At 44.2% G+C, this 19,071-nt stretch overlaps 2 protein-coding genes across 2 annotated transcripts in view; both read left to right on the top strand.

The window, feature by feature from the left end:
• Nucleotides 1-16,026, top strand: part of LOC147242890 (uncharacterized) — a 151,412-nt gene extending 135,386 nt beyond the window's left edge. Inside the window, exon 5 of the transcript XR_015110652.1 lies at nt 15,956-16,026. The gene's annotated coding sequence lies outside the window, so the exon portion shown is untranslated. The remainder of the gene's footprint in view (nt 1-15,955) is intronic.
• Nucleotides 16,027-16,051: 25 nt separating this feature from the next.
• eva1aa (eva-1 homolog A, regulator of programmed cell death a) overlaps nt 16,052-19,071 on the top strand; it is an 85,173-nt gene continuing 82,153 nt past the window's right edge. The window contains exon 1 of the mRNA XM_086189784.1: nt 16,052-16,112. Coding sequence (XP_086045910.1) covers nt 16,094-16,112 — 19 coding nt within the window. The 5' untranslated portion in view covers nt 16,052-16,093. The remainder of the gene's footprint in view (nt 16,113-19,071) is intronic.

Genomic DNA, 19,071 nt, shown 5'->3' with positions numbered 1-19,071 from the left:
TACAACACAGCCCTGAGAGAGCTGGGGAAATAAACCAAAAGCAGTAAGAAGGTAAATACTTTCAATAAGATTTTAAAAGCAGCAGGTATCCACCAGAGCATCTGTGCAAAAATTCTCAGCTCGGCAGTGAGTCTGAAGATCCGACAAAAGAGGGGGAGAGTTCAGGAAGGGAGGGAGGGAAGGTGTGGATCTAAATGAGTCATGTTGGCAGCAGCGAAGGGGGAAACAGCTGAGAGGTTTTTGAGGTGCGTCTTTGGCTCAGATCACACTTTTATTTTGGCTGAAGTAAGGTGATACTTTGGAGCAAAAAAAACCTGTGTGTCTCTTTCGCTCTCTCTCTCTCTATCACCCCCCCCCACACACACACACACTCTATCTCTATTTCTCTCACCCTCACCCCTCCTCCCATCTGTCCCTGCCAAGTTTTTTTGTCCTGTGAGTGTTTCCACATGTGGTAGGCCAGTGCTACTAGTTTGGCTTGTAACACTGACTCGACACAAAGCCCCCTTATAGAAACAGAAGAGCAAACAGGAAAAGGCCATGATTACCTCATAATGCTTTACTTTGGACTTAAAGGCCTTACAGAAATACACCCCCCCCCCCCCCCCCATCTCTGTGTGCTTTATCACAGGTATCCATTTACATGCTACAAATGGGCTGAGTTCAGCCAGTTTTATCTAATTATTTTAGTTATTAATTTCCTCTGGCTCTATCTTTCTTGGTTAAACAAGCCAGGCAGGTCATCTTGACAGTAATTGGGACGGGTCAATAGAAGATACCACCCATGGTGCTTCGGATCATTAGTGTGTGTTCAGTGTACTGCAGTCCATCGTACACTCCATCAGAAGAAAGAAAAGACGGATGAGTAGCTCAGTTTTTATGTGTATTTGCTCGGACATATAATCTAATTCTTCATTCTTCTTTTTTTTGTCCTGCAGTTGAGCTCGTTTCCAAACTTGCTTCTTGTGACATCACCCAGTAATTTTGCCTTTAGTTGTTCTGTTCTATTGCGTTCAATTCAAGATACTTACATTTCATTGGGGTATCAAATCATATGTGATTTTATACTTATGCTTCACTACATTTCAGAGGAAAACATTTTACTCAGAAGTTTGTTAAATAAGCAAATGAGTAGTAAATTACATGTTCGTAAGCAGAATTACAGACACTTGCCTAAAGACCAGTAAAAGTACTGCATTTCTTTACTCAAGTGAAAACAGAGCAGCACAGATTCTGAAATGTACTTTTTGCAAACCTTACATCATATTGATATTGGATAAGAGCCACGACACCTACTTGCCACTTCAAACGAAATAAAAGAAATCGCTCACACTTAGAATTAGCATCATTGTGTTCGCCAACGTACTGATCAGCTTCCCACAATAAACACAACCGTATACTTCTGGTCTAATAAGCCTCAAGCAGGGGAGTTAAGATGTGAGTGACTGATTAGATGCCCCATGTGACCGTCCTCTCTGAGTGTTTCTGTTCCATTGTGGAAGAAGTTGCTTCGTAGCTGCTTTTTGTAGAGAAGGCGGTAATACTTACACGTGCTTTGCAATAATTTGCTTAACTGGATATGTTACTGCATTTCCAGGGACAGACACTGTTACCTTCACTGGCACCAGACGGGAGGTGAAGATTGAGGTTTGCTCACTGTGAGGGCAGCTGAGTAGTGTGGAAGTGGGGCAGCATGCTGGGAGGAAGAGGAGGAAGAGGAGGAGGGTGGCGATGAAAGAGAGTGAGAGGACACAACACACACACACACACACACATACTTTTCTCTGTCATCTGTTAGTGCCTGCCACCGTCACAGTGGGGGTGGTGGTGGTGGCGGGGGCTCAGCCTAGCCTGAGAATGCTAAAGGCTAATCCTACAGGAATGCCCCAGGAATGTGAAAGTTGAGTCAGGGATCGAACAAGAGAGAGGTGGAGAAGGGGTGGAGGGGGGTTACAAAGAGAAAAAAAGGAGGACTTATAGAGGAAAGGGTGGTATTGAAGAATAAATTAAATGAAAGGAAAAAAGGAAAAGAGGAGGGAGATCAGAGAGAGTAAAGGAGAGGAGGAGGAGATGGAGAGAGACAGATTGGAAGGAGGGCTGATTGCAGAGTCCTGTGTGTAAGATAAGTGGCGGGATGCTGTCTTTTTCTGTTTGAATGTACAACCATTGTTATGGGAAATAGGATCTTTGTCTTAAATGGAGACGTCTCCTGTGCTGCAGGTACATAGAGATCACCCTGATAGTTCTGCTGCAAGCTTGTCATGTCATGAAACAACAGAACAAAAACCTAAATAGTGTTGTAACAATGACCGTTAGTGGTCTGGCGCTTCAGCTGTCAGGATGAGTTTCTGCTTGTCCTCACTTCCTTGTTCCTGTTACAAAGACGGTTTTTCCACCTCGCACGTGGATTGTGACATACTCTGTCTGGCACAGGCTGCCGTCCTCTACCATTGTGGTTTGTGGACCGTTGGCTGTGGTTCAGTCAGCATCCAGCATCCTGATAACACAGTCAGCCACTTTATGAGTTTACTGAAAACACCTTAGAACGGGTTTTGAGTTCAAGAGTGAAACCATTTAAAAACAGCTCAGACGCAGCTGATAAAATCAGACAGACAGCTGTCCTGTCTCACCTGAGGGACAGGTGTGCTTCTGTGTGTAAAAGTGATTGTGTGTCTGCTCATGAAGGAAGAGAGGCAGGTGTGTGTGTGTGTGTGTTAGTCTACTTGTTCTTGTGCAATAGCAACTGCAGTTATGGTTAAACTTGCTGACAAAACACGGGAGGCAACACTTGAGAAATACAGCTGCGCCTGTGTGTGTGTGTGTGTGTGTGTGTGTGTGTGTGTGTGTGTGTGTGTGTGTGTGTGTGTGTGCGCACGTGCAGCCGCCCGCAGCAAATGTGTGAAAGTGTATATTACTGCAATGTGTATTTGAGACAGGCATGCGTCAAATTAAGCGACAGTTAACGTTAAAACTTTCAGAAACAAATTTCTGAAAATGCTTTCAAATAAGAAAGAAATATTTATCCAACAACTATCTTTCTATGGATATATATATATATATATATATATATATATATATATATATATATATATATTCACGATGATATCAAACAATGACATGAGGTTCTATGAGAGGATGTAATGAAGGATGTAATTGTATTTCAAGGCAGTTCCATCTTCTCAGGCCATGGCAGTCCCAAATATGTGTGTGTCGACTTTGCAATCACACCTGTAAAATGTGTCTTGAGGCCGTAAATGTGTTGGCTAATATAGTTGTAAGTGTAAGTGATTTTGGGGAGAATTTACACCATATTTATAGTTTCACTTCATATCTGCACTGAACCACTCGGCTGTCAGTCAAGTTTCTCCTAAGTGTAACTTAAGTGGTTGCTGTCTGTCTCGTAGTTATTGAATAAATGTACACTTAAAGTGATTCCATTCCTATTAAGGGTCGCGGGGGGGGGGGGGCTGGAGCCTATCCCAGCAGCCTTCAGGCGAGAGGCGGGGTTCACCCTGGACAGGTCACCAGTCGATCACAGGACCAACACATAGAGACAGACAACCATTCACACTCACAGTCACACCTACAGTCAATTTAGAGTATCAATCAGCCTCGTCCCCTCTTGATGTCTTTGGACTGTGGGAGGAAGCTGGAGTACCAGAGAGAACCCACACAGGAACAGGGAGAACATGGAGACTCACACAGAAAGATCCTGTGCTGGAGCCAGGGATCGAACCTGGAACCTTCTTGCTGACCACTGCACCACCGTGCCGCCACTTCATGTGATTCTTCAGCTTAAAATGTTCTTTTGCCATTCAAATACTCACACATAGGTTTCTTGTCTTGTTTTCCCCTCCTGTGTCTTTTCTCTCTGACTCGAGACTCAAAGCAGAAGAAGCCGGCCATTTGCCAAAAATACGGCTGGTTAAAGCAGATATGGATTAACAGATGCGCTTGAGAGTTTGCAAATGGATGTTCTTGGACGGAGTTGCTGTTGTTTGTAGCTGGCGGCTACAGGGCTCCATTAGCTTCAAGCTAAATATATGTGAATGTAGTGTATTAGTATAGTATACTACAATGAAAAAATATGACATTTTTTTGGGGGTACCCTATCAGAAGAATACTATTAAGCAGATCTTTCTGTCACGTTATGACGTGTGTAGTCAGGAGTGGGATTGAGCTCTGCAAACCAAACTTGAGCGACTGCACTGATCATTAGTAGATACTGAGCCAGCATGTTGGGCTCTTAGGTCTCTTCTTCTTTCATCACAGGGTGTGTCCCAGCTCAGAGCATTAGACCAAGGTATGTCTCACGTAAGGATTAGTCTCATGGAAAGCATTTAACCTGTAGTTCCCTTTATCACTGACACACTCTGAATTATTTTGCTTTCACTTTTTTATGTTCCTTTTTGTAAAGCAGCGTTTGGTTTTTGAAAGGCGCTGCCTACCTCCTAGTTGTTGTTATTATTGTCATTAATACTGAATGTCAGATCAGTGTAATGTCCTGCAAAGTGATGGAAATGTGTGTTTGTGTGAGGATGTGTGAAATTTATCCTTGCATAGGAAGTCCTCTGTCTGCTGTGTCCGGGGCAGCCAGTCTGAGAGCAGGTTTAATTGGTGTCAAGCAGGCCTCAGAGACTAGGGACGCTCAGTGAGACAGGAAACCTTTTTATTAGGGGACTTCCTCCCACTGCACGACTCTCTGTGTCCCTGTCTGTCCTATTGCCCCCCCCCCCCCCCCCCCCCATATTCCTCCCTCTTAAAATCTCTCATCACTGCTAAGTTTCCATCTGCTCACTTCCTCTCCAGGCTCACTCTCCATTGGTTTCAAACATTTACCATTTATCACTCGTCCTCCCACCCTCTATGTCTTTCTTCTTTTCTCTCGTGGTGGTATTGTTTTTTAAGTCTGATGTCTGTCCTTGAGGAGTAAGAGAATTTGTCGCTGGGGGGATCCGGTGACCACAGAGGCGCACCAAGCTAGCCAGCCTAATGATGACAGCACTTCCTGACAGCCAGCAGATTCACAAACACACACACACACACACACACACAGTTACAGTCAAGGCGGGTCTTATAACTACTTTAACACCCTTTTCAATCGGCAAACACTTTTAAGACTTAAATTCATCACAGTCTCAATGCTAACTGTTGAAATATTGGGCATGCATCAACTTTATGGTCCCTAAATATTTTACAAATGCAAAATGTAGTTGTACAAGACATTTATTTTTCTCTTTTTCAACAACTTCCACTGAAACAGTGTAAGTAATTCTTTTTCGGTCCCTTTATGACTTCTAATATATGACAAGACTTATTGTGCTGAGGACCTTGTTAAAATGAGCTCCTCTTGTGAATGCCGAGTCATATAAAGTGAATTTATGTTTCTAAAACCCCCAAATCACAAACCGCAAATTTGCCTCTTGCATCATCTTCACACTCAGAGTGCTTCATTCCAACCTCCATGGAGGGAGAACACACTGAACGCCTGTCGAACTCAGAATATTCCTTTGGGAAAGTGGAACGTTTCTGAGATTCCCGAGAAGTAGGTTGGACTCCGCTCCACGTAACAGTGTTTGTGCAAAAGAAAGATGAGAAATATATTCGGCCCCAAGGTGAAATAAGTCTTTTCTTTTCTTCTTTTTTTTTTAAATGAAGTTCGTACTTAATAGAAATTAATATTTGTGACGTTAAAGGATTATTCACATTTGATAACTCCTCTGTATACAACAGCAGATATAATGTGAATTTACTGGGCGTAGCCACGTTGCCAATTTGTTGTTGTTCCGTGACAACTCTTTAGTAGGAAGTTGAACCTTTCCAAAAGCAACTCTCTCAGCTGAATGAAACCACAAATAGCTGTTTTGCTGTCATGGGCCCAGAATTAACACCAGTGTCACTGTAACACTCCTGTGGCCATGGCGCTCAATACTTTGTATTGAAAACGATACTTGAGTGTTAAAATCATGAAGGGGAAAGTGCAATTTCCTAAGAAAATTATGTATTTTGACAAAAAAAAAGAATATAAAAATGATTTTTCTATTTACTAGAATGATGACCAGCTAAGAACCTGTAGCAATAAGTATATACCTTTGCTACATAATGGGAATCTGGACCTAAAATTCAGGATGAAATTAGTTTAAATGTGCAACGCGCTGGTCTGCAACATTCTGAAACTTGGCAGTTTAAACCGGTGTCACTTTCCCTGCGGCTCTCTCATCTTATTGAATTGAATCTTTGATCTAAACTGAGCTAAACAACTTGCGCTCAGTAGGGAATAAGAAAAAAAAAACACCTTGTAGAAGGAAGAACTGTATAGATTCAGTAAAAATCCATTGAAAGACATGAATACTCCAGTTGTTTTGACAGATGCTACTGTTTTTAAAGTAAACATGGCAAACATTGGCAGGTTCCAGACGATTCAATTCAAGGATTTCCTGCTTTATTGGTCATTTATGACAGAAAATTAAAGATTCTTTGGTTTATGTACTTTTTGATGAGCACAAAAAATTAATGTACACATCACTTTGAGCTCAAAGTATCTTGACCATTTGAGCAGCTCACCACTCAATCATGAAAATGATCTGCAGAACAATTAATGATGAAAATAATTGTTAGCCAGGTGATTTCCCCCCCACCCCCCTTCTTCTTCATTTGGCTTGCAATTAACAAAAAGAAAATGGCCAATGGAAGAGAGGGTGATGGGGGGTGGGATTGGAAATTGGGCCTGCAGCCCAGCATGCCGCACTCCAGGCTTTATCAGCCCTCTTCAAAGAGCCCTGAAATCTCTCTAGAGCCACTCAGACAAATTATAGTAATAAACATGTCCCCCCCACCACCCCACCCCGGACTTCTCACCAGCTTCACCTCCCAGGGGGAAAACCAACAAACCGGGATCCCGTTGCCCTGGCGACTGAACCCTGACCAGCCCGCCCAGCCGCTGACCGTCTGTTTCCAACTTTGTTTGTTTGTTTGTTTACTCAAAGACACCAGAGACCGTGGCAGCAGGGAGGGTTATCTTCACAGAGCTTAGGCTAAAAGGAGTTGGAAAAAATAAAGAACCTTCAATTACATGTGATTTAGTCCATCCTGGGGTATTATGGGACTGGTGTACTTGATTGGGAGAGATAAACTGCGCCGCAAGTGGGTACTAATGACCGGCTGGCCTACGGGAAAGCTGGGTGTACCTCATTCACTTGTCTCCTTACTGTAAATCGCCCTGATTGTGTCCTTCCTTGGGTGCCTACATATAGGATGAGACATTTTGTTCTCTCTCGTGTTTCACTCAAACGACTCCACGAGTAGGTGTGCCGAGTCGGGCGCGGTGCCACAGGGACGCGTCAGGTACACAAGGTCTCACCCAAAACTATATGACAGGTATTTGCTAAGAGCTCTTATTGGAAATCATCAAAGTTGGCGCTTACAGTTTGTTGCTAAGAGCCTTTTAACTTCTCTTCAGATACATTTATAGTCTCGAGTCAGTTTCCTCCTATTCCTTTTACACACTGTGTGTGTCAAAAAGAGATGTAAAACCTTAGAATGTATGAAGGGATGAATAGATAAACCGCTCAGGTACGTGTGCACAAGTAAGAATCTTCCCGTCTCGTCCAAGGCCAAATGCATCTAGAAGGTGTGGAATTTGACAAGGCTCTAAATCACAGCCATCTACTGTAGCTCACACCGATCTGCTAACAGAGAAGCTACGAGGGCTCGGGCGAAGGGTGGGCGATCAATCACAACTCTCTTCTTTTATCTGGTGTAGCTAAGAGGAAAGCCAGATAAACACCCTCTGGTACCGATTCTCCAAGGTCAATCCCTGTGTGACACTAAAGCCTCGCTGGAGATCCAACCAGACATATCGGCGAGAGAGGAAGGAAGAGACAACCGAGGAGAGAGGAAGACAGACAGATTTAAAGATGCCGTACCAAACATAAATGTTTAAGTTCAGGATCCGTGTGGGGAGCGTGTACCTCCCAGCGCCTCGCTCCAGCAGATCAATCACACTGATATCAGACAGTCATGGGAGGAATGTCAACAGCGCTCACCTCTAACCCCATGTGTGAAGGCATTACAGTGGAACAGTGACCCCCTGCTTCTCCCCGCTGTGACCTCCAAGCAGCCCCACTCTAATGGAGATTTTATGGATGGTGTTTTACTTTATAGAGATTGCTGGTCTGACTGGGCGGGTCTGGGAGCCAGATGTGTTGCACAGACAAAGTAGGCCAATTACTTGAGATTGAAAGAGCAGGAGAGGGTTTCACAGGTACCGGCGCTCATACGTCTATTAAATTATTCTTTTTTTGTTGTTGTTGTTGTTTTTTCCTTTCTCATCAGTTGAGGATTGTAACTGGTGGGTTTTTACGTCCCTGTCAAGGTTCATAGCTGATATTTAACTATGACAGGAAAACACTGCGGACTAAAACTGTGACAAGAATCCTCGCTTCTTCATTACGAGTCCATTCACACCTTAGATTGAAATGCATTCATCCAGACTGTGTGTGATTGCATTTACACCTGGTATTAACACGCGTGTCAAGTGATCACTCCGTCCAGCACGTCCTCCCCGTTTGTTTGGTAAAAAACAAATACAACCAAAATAAAAAACTATTCACAAAAAAAGGTAGAAGTATAGAAATTGGTGGCAGCCGTCCATGAAGCCGCACCAGTGTATGGCCTTTTGTTTGCTGTGCTCATTAACTCGATAATTGCCGCTAACTAGCTTCTTGATTTGGATCAGCCATTTGCAATTCCACATTTCCTTGCGTGTAATTGCTGTCTGTGGATTGAAACCGCGTGCATTTTGTTTTTATGTGATCAAGCATTATATGAATGCAATCGAATCACCTAGAACAAGTATTCTCGCATTCAATCTCTGTTCAATGACCGTAAGACTCGGTCAGCATTCATCAAATACACTCCTACCTGAGTTACCGTAGCCTGCAATGATGTGTTGATGCTTGTTGCAGCCTTGTGATCACTCAGAAACCTGGGAGGCTTTACAATAAAACCAGAAATTATTTGCAAATGCAACATATTTTTTTGGTCAAAAAAAACCCCAACAACAACTTAGTACATTTGTATTCTGCAAATTATTCGAAGGTGAATCCAGAGGGTCCAAAGCTCAAAACTCGGTCTTTATAAGTATGTAATTGTTAAAATGTTGCTTCAATTTATTGAAATTTTTTGATTGATCTTCATGGTTTTTGCTTTAAAACTGTATTTTCTCCTCTTTTTTTGGGACCAGTTTTATGGAAATCACTTCCAACTGCTTTTTTGTTTTGTTTTGTATGGAAGGAACTTAACACATGGACTCACTGTCTTACCAGTAGGTGGCCACTGAAGGTATAATAAGAGGACTGGCAGCAGGTGGTGATGATGATGATGATGACGGTGGCGGTTGGAATCACCATCACCGTGATGATGACTCGTGATGTAATGTCAGTGAATGCAACAACTGTGAAGATAGACCAGATAAGACGCTGACAACAGCGTTCTGGTCATCTCACCCGAATGAGCTGAAGAAAGAGTTTCCACTGTTTGTATTCAGAGGCATGATGTGACAGGCCGAGACACAGCTGGGTCATAGAATCGACGGGCTCGCTGGCAGTTACTGGAACACCAAATACTGAGAGGGTGAGACTGAAAGATAAGACCAATCAACTGACACGTTACTGAAGTTTGTGGGCATTGTTTTGAAGGACGTGCAGTGAAATGCCTGACTGAGGGGGAAGAGAGGATGTCTCTCAGCCAGAAAGTCATAATTTGCATCACAGCCAAAATTTATGTCATGTGACAGCTCTCTCCCTTTTATCACCTGCAGAAGGCAAGTATGCTCATATCAATCCACAGGTAGATACTTGTTGAAAGCGTGATTTGTTGAGAAATACGATAGCTTGAAGTCGACAAGGGCGATTAGGATTCACATGAAGCAAAACGTCACCCAAAAATTGTATTTTGCCATTCAAGTACTCACAAATAGGTGTCTTTAGCTCATTAAGACGGGTTTTGCCTTCTGTATCACATTCTTCTGAGTCCAGAATGCTGAAAAAGCCAGCCGTGTGTATTTAGCTTGATGCTAATTGTGATTAATGGGAAAAGGTGACGAGCAATATCTGTTACTGCTCAGTAATCCACCCTTTGTTTTGAGCTAAAAACAAGCGGTGACCGATACAGTCACCCATTCACCAAGCAGCTAGCAAACCAGCCGACTCACTCTCATTGTCAGCTGCACCAAATAAGAAGGGTTGTTGTTTGTTTGCTTCTAGCTCAAGTGTTTATGGGTTAGTAGGCATATGACTAGATAAAGAAGACATGGCCAAACGATCCGCTTGAGTGTTCGTAAATGGACATGTTTTCAACAGTTTTGCTATGGTTGGCCATCAATCACCATTTTCAATCTAATATATGTGGCTGGCTCTCTCTGCGTTATGGAGTCAAGAAGAAGTGACGGCGAACACTTATTTGTGAGTACTTGAAACACAATACACTTTTTGGTTTAAGTATTGCTTGAATGTACTTAGCGGAGGAAGGGTCTGAGGGGTGCAGCGAAAAAGTGTGAGACAGCGAAAAGGAGTGATGGAGAAGGACAGACCGAGTTGGTCTGGGAGTGAGATAAAAGGACAAGAAAGAGAGGAGGAGAAAGAGAACAGAGATCAAGTGTCAGGTCCACTGTGGTCCATTTTTCCCGGAGACAGCTGCAGCCACAACTGACAAATCCAGAGGGGCCCCTTCCTCTATAGGCACCGGGGAAAGCACCGGGAATTATCCAACGTCTCAGCTCTCTGCTCCTTGGGGAACCCCTCTCTTTCTCTCTTGCTCTCTCCTTCTCGCCCTCTCTTAGTTAGCGGGGGGGGTCATGGCCACTTCCAGTGCCTCCTCAGAGCAGCCAAAAGGTAAATCGTAGAGAATCAGCAGGAACAACCCCCCCGTCCCCTCTACCCCATCCTCTCATAATGATTTGTATTTGTGTGTGTATGTGGCGCACAAGTGTGAACAGCTGTGATATATTGTCGTACGGGGCATGATAATATACCCATGTCATTAGGCTCTGCTAACATGTGTATGTTAGCTTTTAAGACAAGCTAGTCACAGTTCAAAGGAGGCCACAGCTTGCCGGCGAGGCCTCATACCTGCTGCGCCCGTAAAAGCAGAATAAAGTGAGTAAAGTGAAATGAATGCAGCTTCCCGCCACAGAGGAGGGGAAGAAAAAAAAACAGGCTGTGGATATGAGTGCAACTATCATGTAAATGTGTGCTTGAAGGAGGGAAGAGTGGGGGGGTGGGGGTGGGGCTGGGGCGGTAGCTGGAAGGGTGAGAAAGGTAGAGGGAGGTTTTGATGTTTGGAGAGGTAGTGCAGCAGGGGAGCGCATCGTAATGTATCTATTGAAGTTCAGGCCTCTGATACAGTACATCTGTACCCCATTTCCCTCTTTTCCCCCAGCTGTGCACTCTCACGTGTACAGGAACAATAAGACCAGGCCCCATAAATCCCCTCACTCCCTGTGCATCCATCTCCCTTAGCATCCATGCTTCCCTCTTTTTATCTCTTTTTCTCCATCCTTCAAACTGGCTTTTCAACACCCAAACAAGCCTCTCTAATGTAACGATGCTGGCTCTTTCTACTACCGCCGACGTCTGCCCGGGATTGCTGACTCGGCTGCAACCCCTGATCGTAGACGCCGCGCCGCAAAAAAAAAAAAAGGCTTGAATTAATTGATTTCCTCTCAGTAAGAGGGGTTAGGGCTTCTGCTCTGTTTTCCGACATCTCTACTCCCCATGTCTTCCCTCGCCTTCTCACCGGAATCCTTCCACCGCCACGCTGCAGTGCGAGAGTAGTGGAAGTATCAGTTGGCTCCTGTCAGGTCCGCTGGGGTCTGGGTGCGTGGTAAATGAAATATGGTAGCTGTCGCATTAGGAAATCCATTGAAGTTAATGAGGGCCGGTGTTCTCTGCGGAGCCACATCTGCTGCTGGTTAGGAGCCAACACCCCCCCTCATCCAGAGGCTGCTATGAGGAACAAGAGGGTGCGCTTGATACCTATTGGGAAACTGGACCTGGGGTATTGAGTGGTACCGGCCAGCGGTTGTCTGGGGAGACTGGCGAGGGAACAGAGTGGCTCAGAGGTCGCGACCTCTGGGTAATGGCGGCTGGGTGGTACATCGAGTAATGGATACGACGTTGTTATCAGAGCTATCAGCTGGCTAAGCTGCAGTAAAACCACGGAAACCAGTGACTCCAAACCCACATGCCCCAACAGCATATGATATTGACTTGCCAACTGAGATTCTTTGAGGACACATGATATTTTGCTTTACTGTTGGTTGGTTTCATTGAAGGTCGAACACTTTAATGGATAAAAAAACCCATCTTATATTATGGGCTGGTAATGAGCTGTGGAGCAGATCCTTATAATGTGCCGGCTATTGAAGGGTAATGGCGTGTTATTTAGAGATGGCAACTCTGATAAAGTAGACAGGATGGAGGAGGATGTACACACACACACACACACACACACACACACTTCTAGCCAATTTAAGCCTTAACGTGACACTACGTTGACGGTAGTCTCAAAGAGCGGAGTTTTGTCATGAGAGTGACACACACACACAACAGGGTCAAAAGTTTAATGATTGTGTGTGTGTGTGTGTGTGTAACAAATGAGCTGTGTATTGACATGTCGACAAACGGTTCAGAGCCGCCTTGAATGGCCAGTCACAGCTCTTTGAGATCAGACTGGCGGACCGATCAGGCCAGATTAGCTTCTGATTCATCACTGATCGACTTGATTCAGAAATTGCCGAGCAGACTTCGCTCGGCGGGTTTTATATTCATGAATCAGTTTTGTTTCAAGCTGCTCAGCGTTCCAGGCGCGGAGGGTTTACTATATCAGACCTGTTCAAAGTATGTTGGACAGTCTGTCAGTCACCAACGTGATTCTTTTCGTCTGTATTTATCGTGCTGCCCATCTGGTTCTCCAAATAGTTTCATTAAAAAAAAAAAAATGACTCGCACATCGTATTTCACGACACCATGTATAAATATTAGCTTTAATGGCCTCTTTAGTCACTTGATTTTTTTACATAAATCAGCTTTGGAAAGCAAATACATGTCTGAGAATCTTGATGACAATTACACACACATACACGTATGTGTCTGTATATACATGTACATGCATGACTTTTCTTTTCTTTTTTTTACATTTTCCTTTCTGATGTTTCTTGGAGATTTCTTATTTAATTCACATCCTTTGCAACTTCCTTTAACGAGTTTAACAACTTGCACTTCACAACCAGGACTGCTCAAAATGTGGCCCAGGGGTCCTTGACGCTCTTCCAGAGGGTTCGCGGCGAAATGTGAAATTGTTAGATTTCACCCGTGTGTCAGGTGATTCCTTTTGAATTCGATATTTTCCCCTAACTGACACAAATGAAGTGAATTCAGATGGGGAAAATGACGTTAATTTATTTCGACAGAAAAACATAAAATTCGGCAACAACTAACGCTCTTAAAAAATACATACATGGAAATCTTGGAAATGAGATTTTTAGAAATTACAAGAAAACTACATTTTTTGTCATTTATTCATTGAAATTGTCAAGAATCAGATCAGTGACGCTGGATCAGAATTTTGTTTGTGCTGAAAAACTTTTGAAAGGCATCTGATGATGATTGAAGGTCCCTCTTCAGATGTGGAACTTTGGAGGTCCAGACCCTGAAAAAGTTTGAGAGCTCTTGTTCACTGATTTTAAAGCCCTTTGAGGTAAATTGATTTTTGGCAAAATCACATCACAACAAAATTGTCATTATTTAGCATTGTGTGTGCGGTTAATCAACAGCTGCCAGAGAGAGAGGGTGGGTGAAGAAATGGTCACTTCACCTAACAAATCAAAAAATACCCCCCGTCAGCCACAGCAGGGGGGTCAGTACACCGCTGAGGTGGCGGATCATTTGTCACCTACAGTTCAGTTCAGGGGAGCGTCTTCGCCACGGACCCGCTCCATCATCCATCTTCACTGAGCATTCTAAGTGTGTGTCCGGTGTGTGTGTATGTGTGTCTCACGCCATTTGTCAATAGTTCAGAGTGCATCTTCACTCATTCGTCTTCAGCAAGTGTCCTAAGTGCGCATTCTTCATGTCCATCTCGGGTCATTAGTGGTCGGCGTGTATAATGGATGAATGGCGAGGCTTCTCTCCTCTTGTCTGAGACTGATCGGACAACCCAACCTAAATGAGGTCAAACAACTTTTTACATCGGCCATTTGCTGCAAAATAAAATCTGAGTTTGAGGTTTCATCCTCAGGTCAGTCGGTGCAGGTTTTGAAGCATCCCAACATCAGTTCAAAACACACGTTTCAGGTGGTTTTGGCCTCTCTTTTTTTTTTCAAGATTGAGCAAATGTGCAGTAAATCCCAAACTTTGTCTTCATCTCCGAGCAGCATGAACCAAGTCCAGACATTAAGATCTACTTCAGCTCCTCCGGCCGAAGCGAATTTCTCAAGAAGCCTCTTCTTCTACTCTTTTACCGCCATCTGTAACGTCTATACCGCCATCTTCTGTTGCCTGTTCCTCCAAACCATTTGATAGAGACACACCTTTTGCACGTTATCTTTCTACAACAAATCCAATTCACTTAAAATGTGAACGCAATTATAGACAAGCTTCCAAACCACTGTGATGTCACAAATCCATGCTTATCCTGCACATTGCCACACATATTTTACAGTGAGGCAATATGCAGGATAAGCATGGATTTGTGACATCACAGTGGTTTGGAAGCTTGTTGCGTGGTCGGGACACTTTTGAAAGTCAACTGCGTAGCCTTCCTTTCACTGTCTAACCTTTCTGTTAATCCAAAGGTGTACTTCTGGCCTCATAAAGACTGGTATTGTTCTTTCGAGGGAACAGATGTAGCTTTGAAGGAACTTGTAAAGCATTCCTGTAAGTACAGAACTGTACTCGAATCTCCATTTTTGAGTGTGTATACTGAACGTCAACTATTATTCAAGGGGTTCCAACCTTTCTGGAGAGAATCCTTTTAGTCAACCTCAGCAAACAGCGTTACCTCACAAGACCTCATGTGACTCACCTAGCTGTTTGTTGACCTTCATGACCCCCCCAGCAGTGTGGAGTTCATCTGACTGCTCTGGTTCTCCTCCCATGATGAAAATACAAGCAACTCTCTCTGTCGACGTCGGTGACACATGACAAAATATCAGCTTCAGATTGTCAGACGAATCAAACGCGGCGCGGTTTGGCTGGGAGCTAAAATGTTGCACCTCTGCCCACTTAGTAAAACATCATTTTGGATAGAATTGCCTCTCTGTTGTTGGATATGACAGCTAAATGAGAGGAGGCAGTGAGATGAAGCCTGCGAGTGTGTGTTGGACTCACATACTTGGCATTAGATCAAGGTGAATCTGGTATGAGTGAGGGAATGAGCTAAGGAGAGTGTGTGTGTGTATGTGTGTGTGTGTGTGTGTGTGTGTGTGTGCAGGAGGTATTCCTCATGTTTTGAGGTCATAAATATGTTGCCTCCTTGTTTTTTTGGTGGGGGGTTAAATCGTTAAGCATGGCAAGTAGTGGTTAGTGAAGATATGTCTTAAGGAAATGAAATGTAATGTCCTCTGAGGATGATGGAAACGTGTGTGTGTGTGTGTGAGAGTGCATGTGTGTGTAGCCCTCATTAGCAAACTCCAGTCCTGCATTCACAGTATGAACACGCCACTCCTCTCCCCTTCCCCTCACTCTCGGCCTCTCAACTAAATGAGGTTAATAAACTCAAGCGTTTACTACCATCTCCAACACCATCCCACCTCCATGTGCCTTCACCCCCACATCCACCTCTCTCTCTCTCTCTCTCTCTCTCTCTCCACCTAAGCCTCCCTCCCTCTTTCATCTCAGCTGAAATGCTTTCTTCCTCTTTTCCTCACCTCTTTTTTTTATTGTCATTGTTGCAGGGCGAAAGCTCTGGGATTTCCTCCTTCTATTTCCCAGGACGGAGCTGCAATTACAGCTCAGGAGAGAGGAGGACCAGCTGTGCAGAGAAAGGGGGGGGGGGCGGAAGGACGGAGCACTGGATCCAGGAGGAGACAAAGATGAGGGTGCCTCTCAGAGGTAAGGAAGTGAAACTGCTCCCATTTCAGCCTGAGATCAAAGCAGATGCAGATTTACAGACCTCCTGGCTGCTTCTTCTTTTTTTTTTTTTTTTAAAGTACAAGTCAGGGTCATCATGACCAACACAACCATCATAACGAATAACGTGCTGTGTTATGACCTGGCACACATGTCGCCAACCTTAAAACACACAAAAGCGGTGATACCGAGAAAATGTGAAGAACGCGTTCAACAACCTTGGGTGCTCTTATCTACGACAACCGCGCAGACACCCTAACAGAAGACAACATACCAAATAAAAGTGAGGAGAACAAATAAGGACACACTCAGACAGCTGTGACCTGCATCAGCACTGTTTCTGTACATAAAACGTTTGCCAGCCTGCTTTCATGGAGTCGCTCCAGGCGTAGAATTAATTGCTCGTCATTTTCTCTGGCTCTGCTAGATTGTCAGACGTTCTACTTTTATATATTCTGTACAGTGCAACTCTTTAAATACTCTCTGACAGTGAACTGGATTAACCTCACACAAAGGCTTTCGGAATTATTTTCACCTCAGGTCTGGTCACAGTGTTTCTCCGGTCATATGACAAACGGCCACTCAAGACCCCAGCTGTAACCCCCCACCCCCCTTATTTTTACTGCTCTGACCCACATTGGCCAATAGGCAGCCACACAGGGCAGATAGTTGTGGGACTACAAGAATCTACTTACTCCTGTTGTCATGATAAAGACGCCAGCAGTCTTGAGTCATCACTGAAGAAGAGCTGTAGTTTTTAGGGAGGGAGTATTCAAACTGGAGTGCTTTTAAGGCTCGGTGCAGTGTGTATTTACTGAAAACGACATGTTCAGGGTTCCCGCTGGTTCCAAAAGGTTAAATTTAAGACTTTTTAAGAGCACTTTGGATGAAGTGTAAGACCTATATCCCCGTCATACTGACGAAGAAGGTTCAAAAGATGAGTCAAAGTGTGGTTGCAGGGTGAACTTGTTAGCCTGGGGCTCGCCAATAAACTCAGCGGAGACTATTGGTTCGGTGTTGATTTAATTCTATCTGATCTTATGGGTGGCAACTAGTACATGTTATTACCACATCGCTTACTTTGCCGCCTGGACATTTCCTTCCAGCTCATTAAACGTAACAGAGAAGTTATCGCGGCGTACAACTACCTTCCTGATCCTATACACTTTTAAGACCTATTAAAATCATATTTAAGACTAAAATGTGCATTTTAGGTCAATTTGGGATTTTCGAAGACCCTGCAGGAACCCTGATGCTCACCCTAACGTGCTCTTCATAGTTTTTAGACAAAAGGAAAGTTTGGGGGAAAGAGAACAACACGGCTCTGGCTCGGCAACATTTGTTAGCACTTTGTTAATGTTAGATCGCTCTTATTCTTTGTGACGTCATCACCAAACCAATACCCAACCCCTCAAACAACACTGGCAGAACTACTAGTTCTTTTCAATTACAGCATCAGATTTGTCCAATATTTAAAACCTAAAAAGTTTACAGCAGTCTCTATTTATAAGGAGAATCATGTGAAAATTCATTTTTCTTCGACACATTTCTCTTGATTGTCACCTGTCTTTGTACTATTCACAACTTGTAAAGATGGTTGAAACGTACTAGTGTAAGCAAGTCAACTTGTAGACTGATCAAGTCACACACACACACACACACACACACACACACACACACACACACACATACACATAGTTTTTTTGAAGTAAATTCTGTAGAGTCTAGTCCTCTTCCAGCTGTCCCCTGTGTCTTCATCTTTAGTGTTTGGACAGAAATGGAAATGCACTGAAACTAACAGTGAACACGCTGGACATTTGACGGACATTTTTAGAATGTTTGGCCCTAAGTGGAAATGAACCTCTGACCCCTAAGAGCGCTGCCAGACCCTGCACCACACAGGACCACATTATTAAAATGACTCTTAATATGTGTCTGTTCAGGCATCAGCTGCTTGCAATGTAATGTTTCCTAACAGCTGCTGCACTGTCAGGTCGTCTGTGTAACAAAGAGAGAGTGATGGCAGCAGGAGCCCGTCGGGGCCCGTGGGACGATCGGAGAGGAGCAGACTATCGTGTCATTTCACTGGAAACATATGGTGAAACTCAAGTGTGTAATTTGCCTACGACTACGGGTGGCCCCCCGAGTAGCATATCCACACATGTACACACACACACACACACACACACGAACAGTGACAGGATGTAATTTACCTGGGGCCTATGGGTGGCTCGGGATCCTGTTGCACTTGTCATATCCACAGACATCTCAAACACAGTTCACACTCCCTGACACAGACACACACAGACTCATTTCCCCCTCCGTCCCGTAGACGGGGGGAGCAAGAAATCACAGAGTGACAGATGTTCCACATCAAGGTGGAACCAGTAAAAGTGCATTTACTGTATTGGCCAAATGGAAGACATTACCCCCAAAATATTAACCTGTGGGAGTTGCTGCACACCCCCTCCAATTCATCAACCTGGCTGCTTTTCAAAGCTGCCCCCCCCCCCCCCCCTTTAGCGAGAGAGACAACAAGATGAAGGTCATGGGAGCACCGGTGAATGGGAGGAAGACAGATTAGAGGTGTCCCTCCCCACATTCCTGCTCTGACCTTCATCGTAGTATGGCACTGTAGCTATCATCGACTCGCCATGTTTAACTGTTGATTGTTATTAAGGGGGTGGGATTATGGGTAACCTGCATGTCTCACCTCGGCTCCAGCTTGAACGGGGCCTATCTGGTTTCACATGAGGATTGACAGACAGGCTGTACCAGACGTTTACAGTTGGCACTGTTTGAGGTGTCTCTGTGAAGGCTGATATGATAGCCTGTCTGCAACTTGCTCTCTGTGTGTCTGTGCTTGTGCTTGTGCTTGTGCGTGTGTGTGTGTGTGTGTGTGTGTGCGCCCGCGCGCAAGCGGGTGTTTGATCTCCTTTTC

Source organism: Aulostomus chinensis, chromosome 20, assembly GCF_037954235.1.
Source record: "Aulostomus chinensis isolate RoL2024-O1b breed Wild chromosome 20, RoL_Achi_v1.0, whole genome shotgun sequence".
In the NCBI taxonomy this organism is placed as follows: domain Eukaryota; kingdom Metazoa; phylum Chordata; class Actinopteri; order Syngnathiformes; family Aulostomidae; genus Aulostomus; species Aulostomus chinensis.
This window is presented reverse-complemented; position numbering and strand designations above follow the sequence as displayed.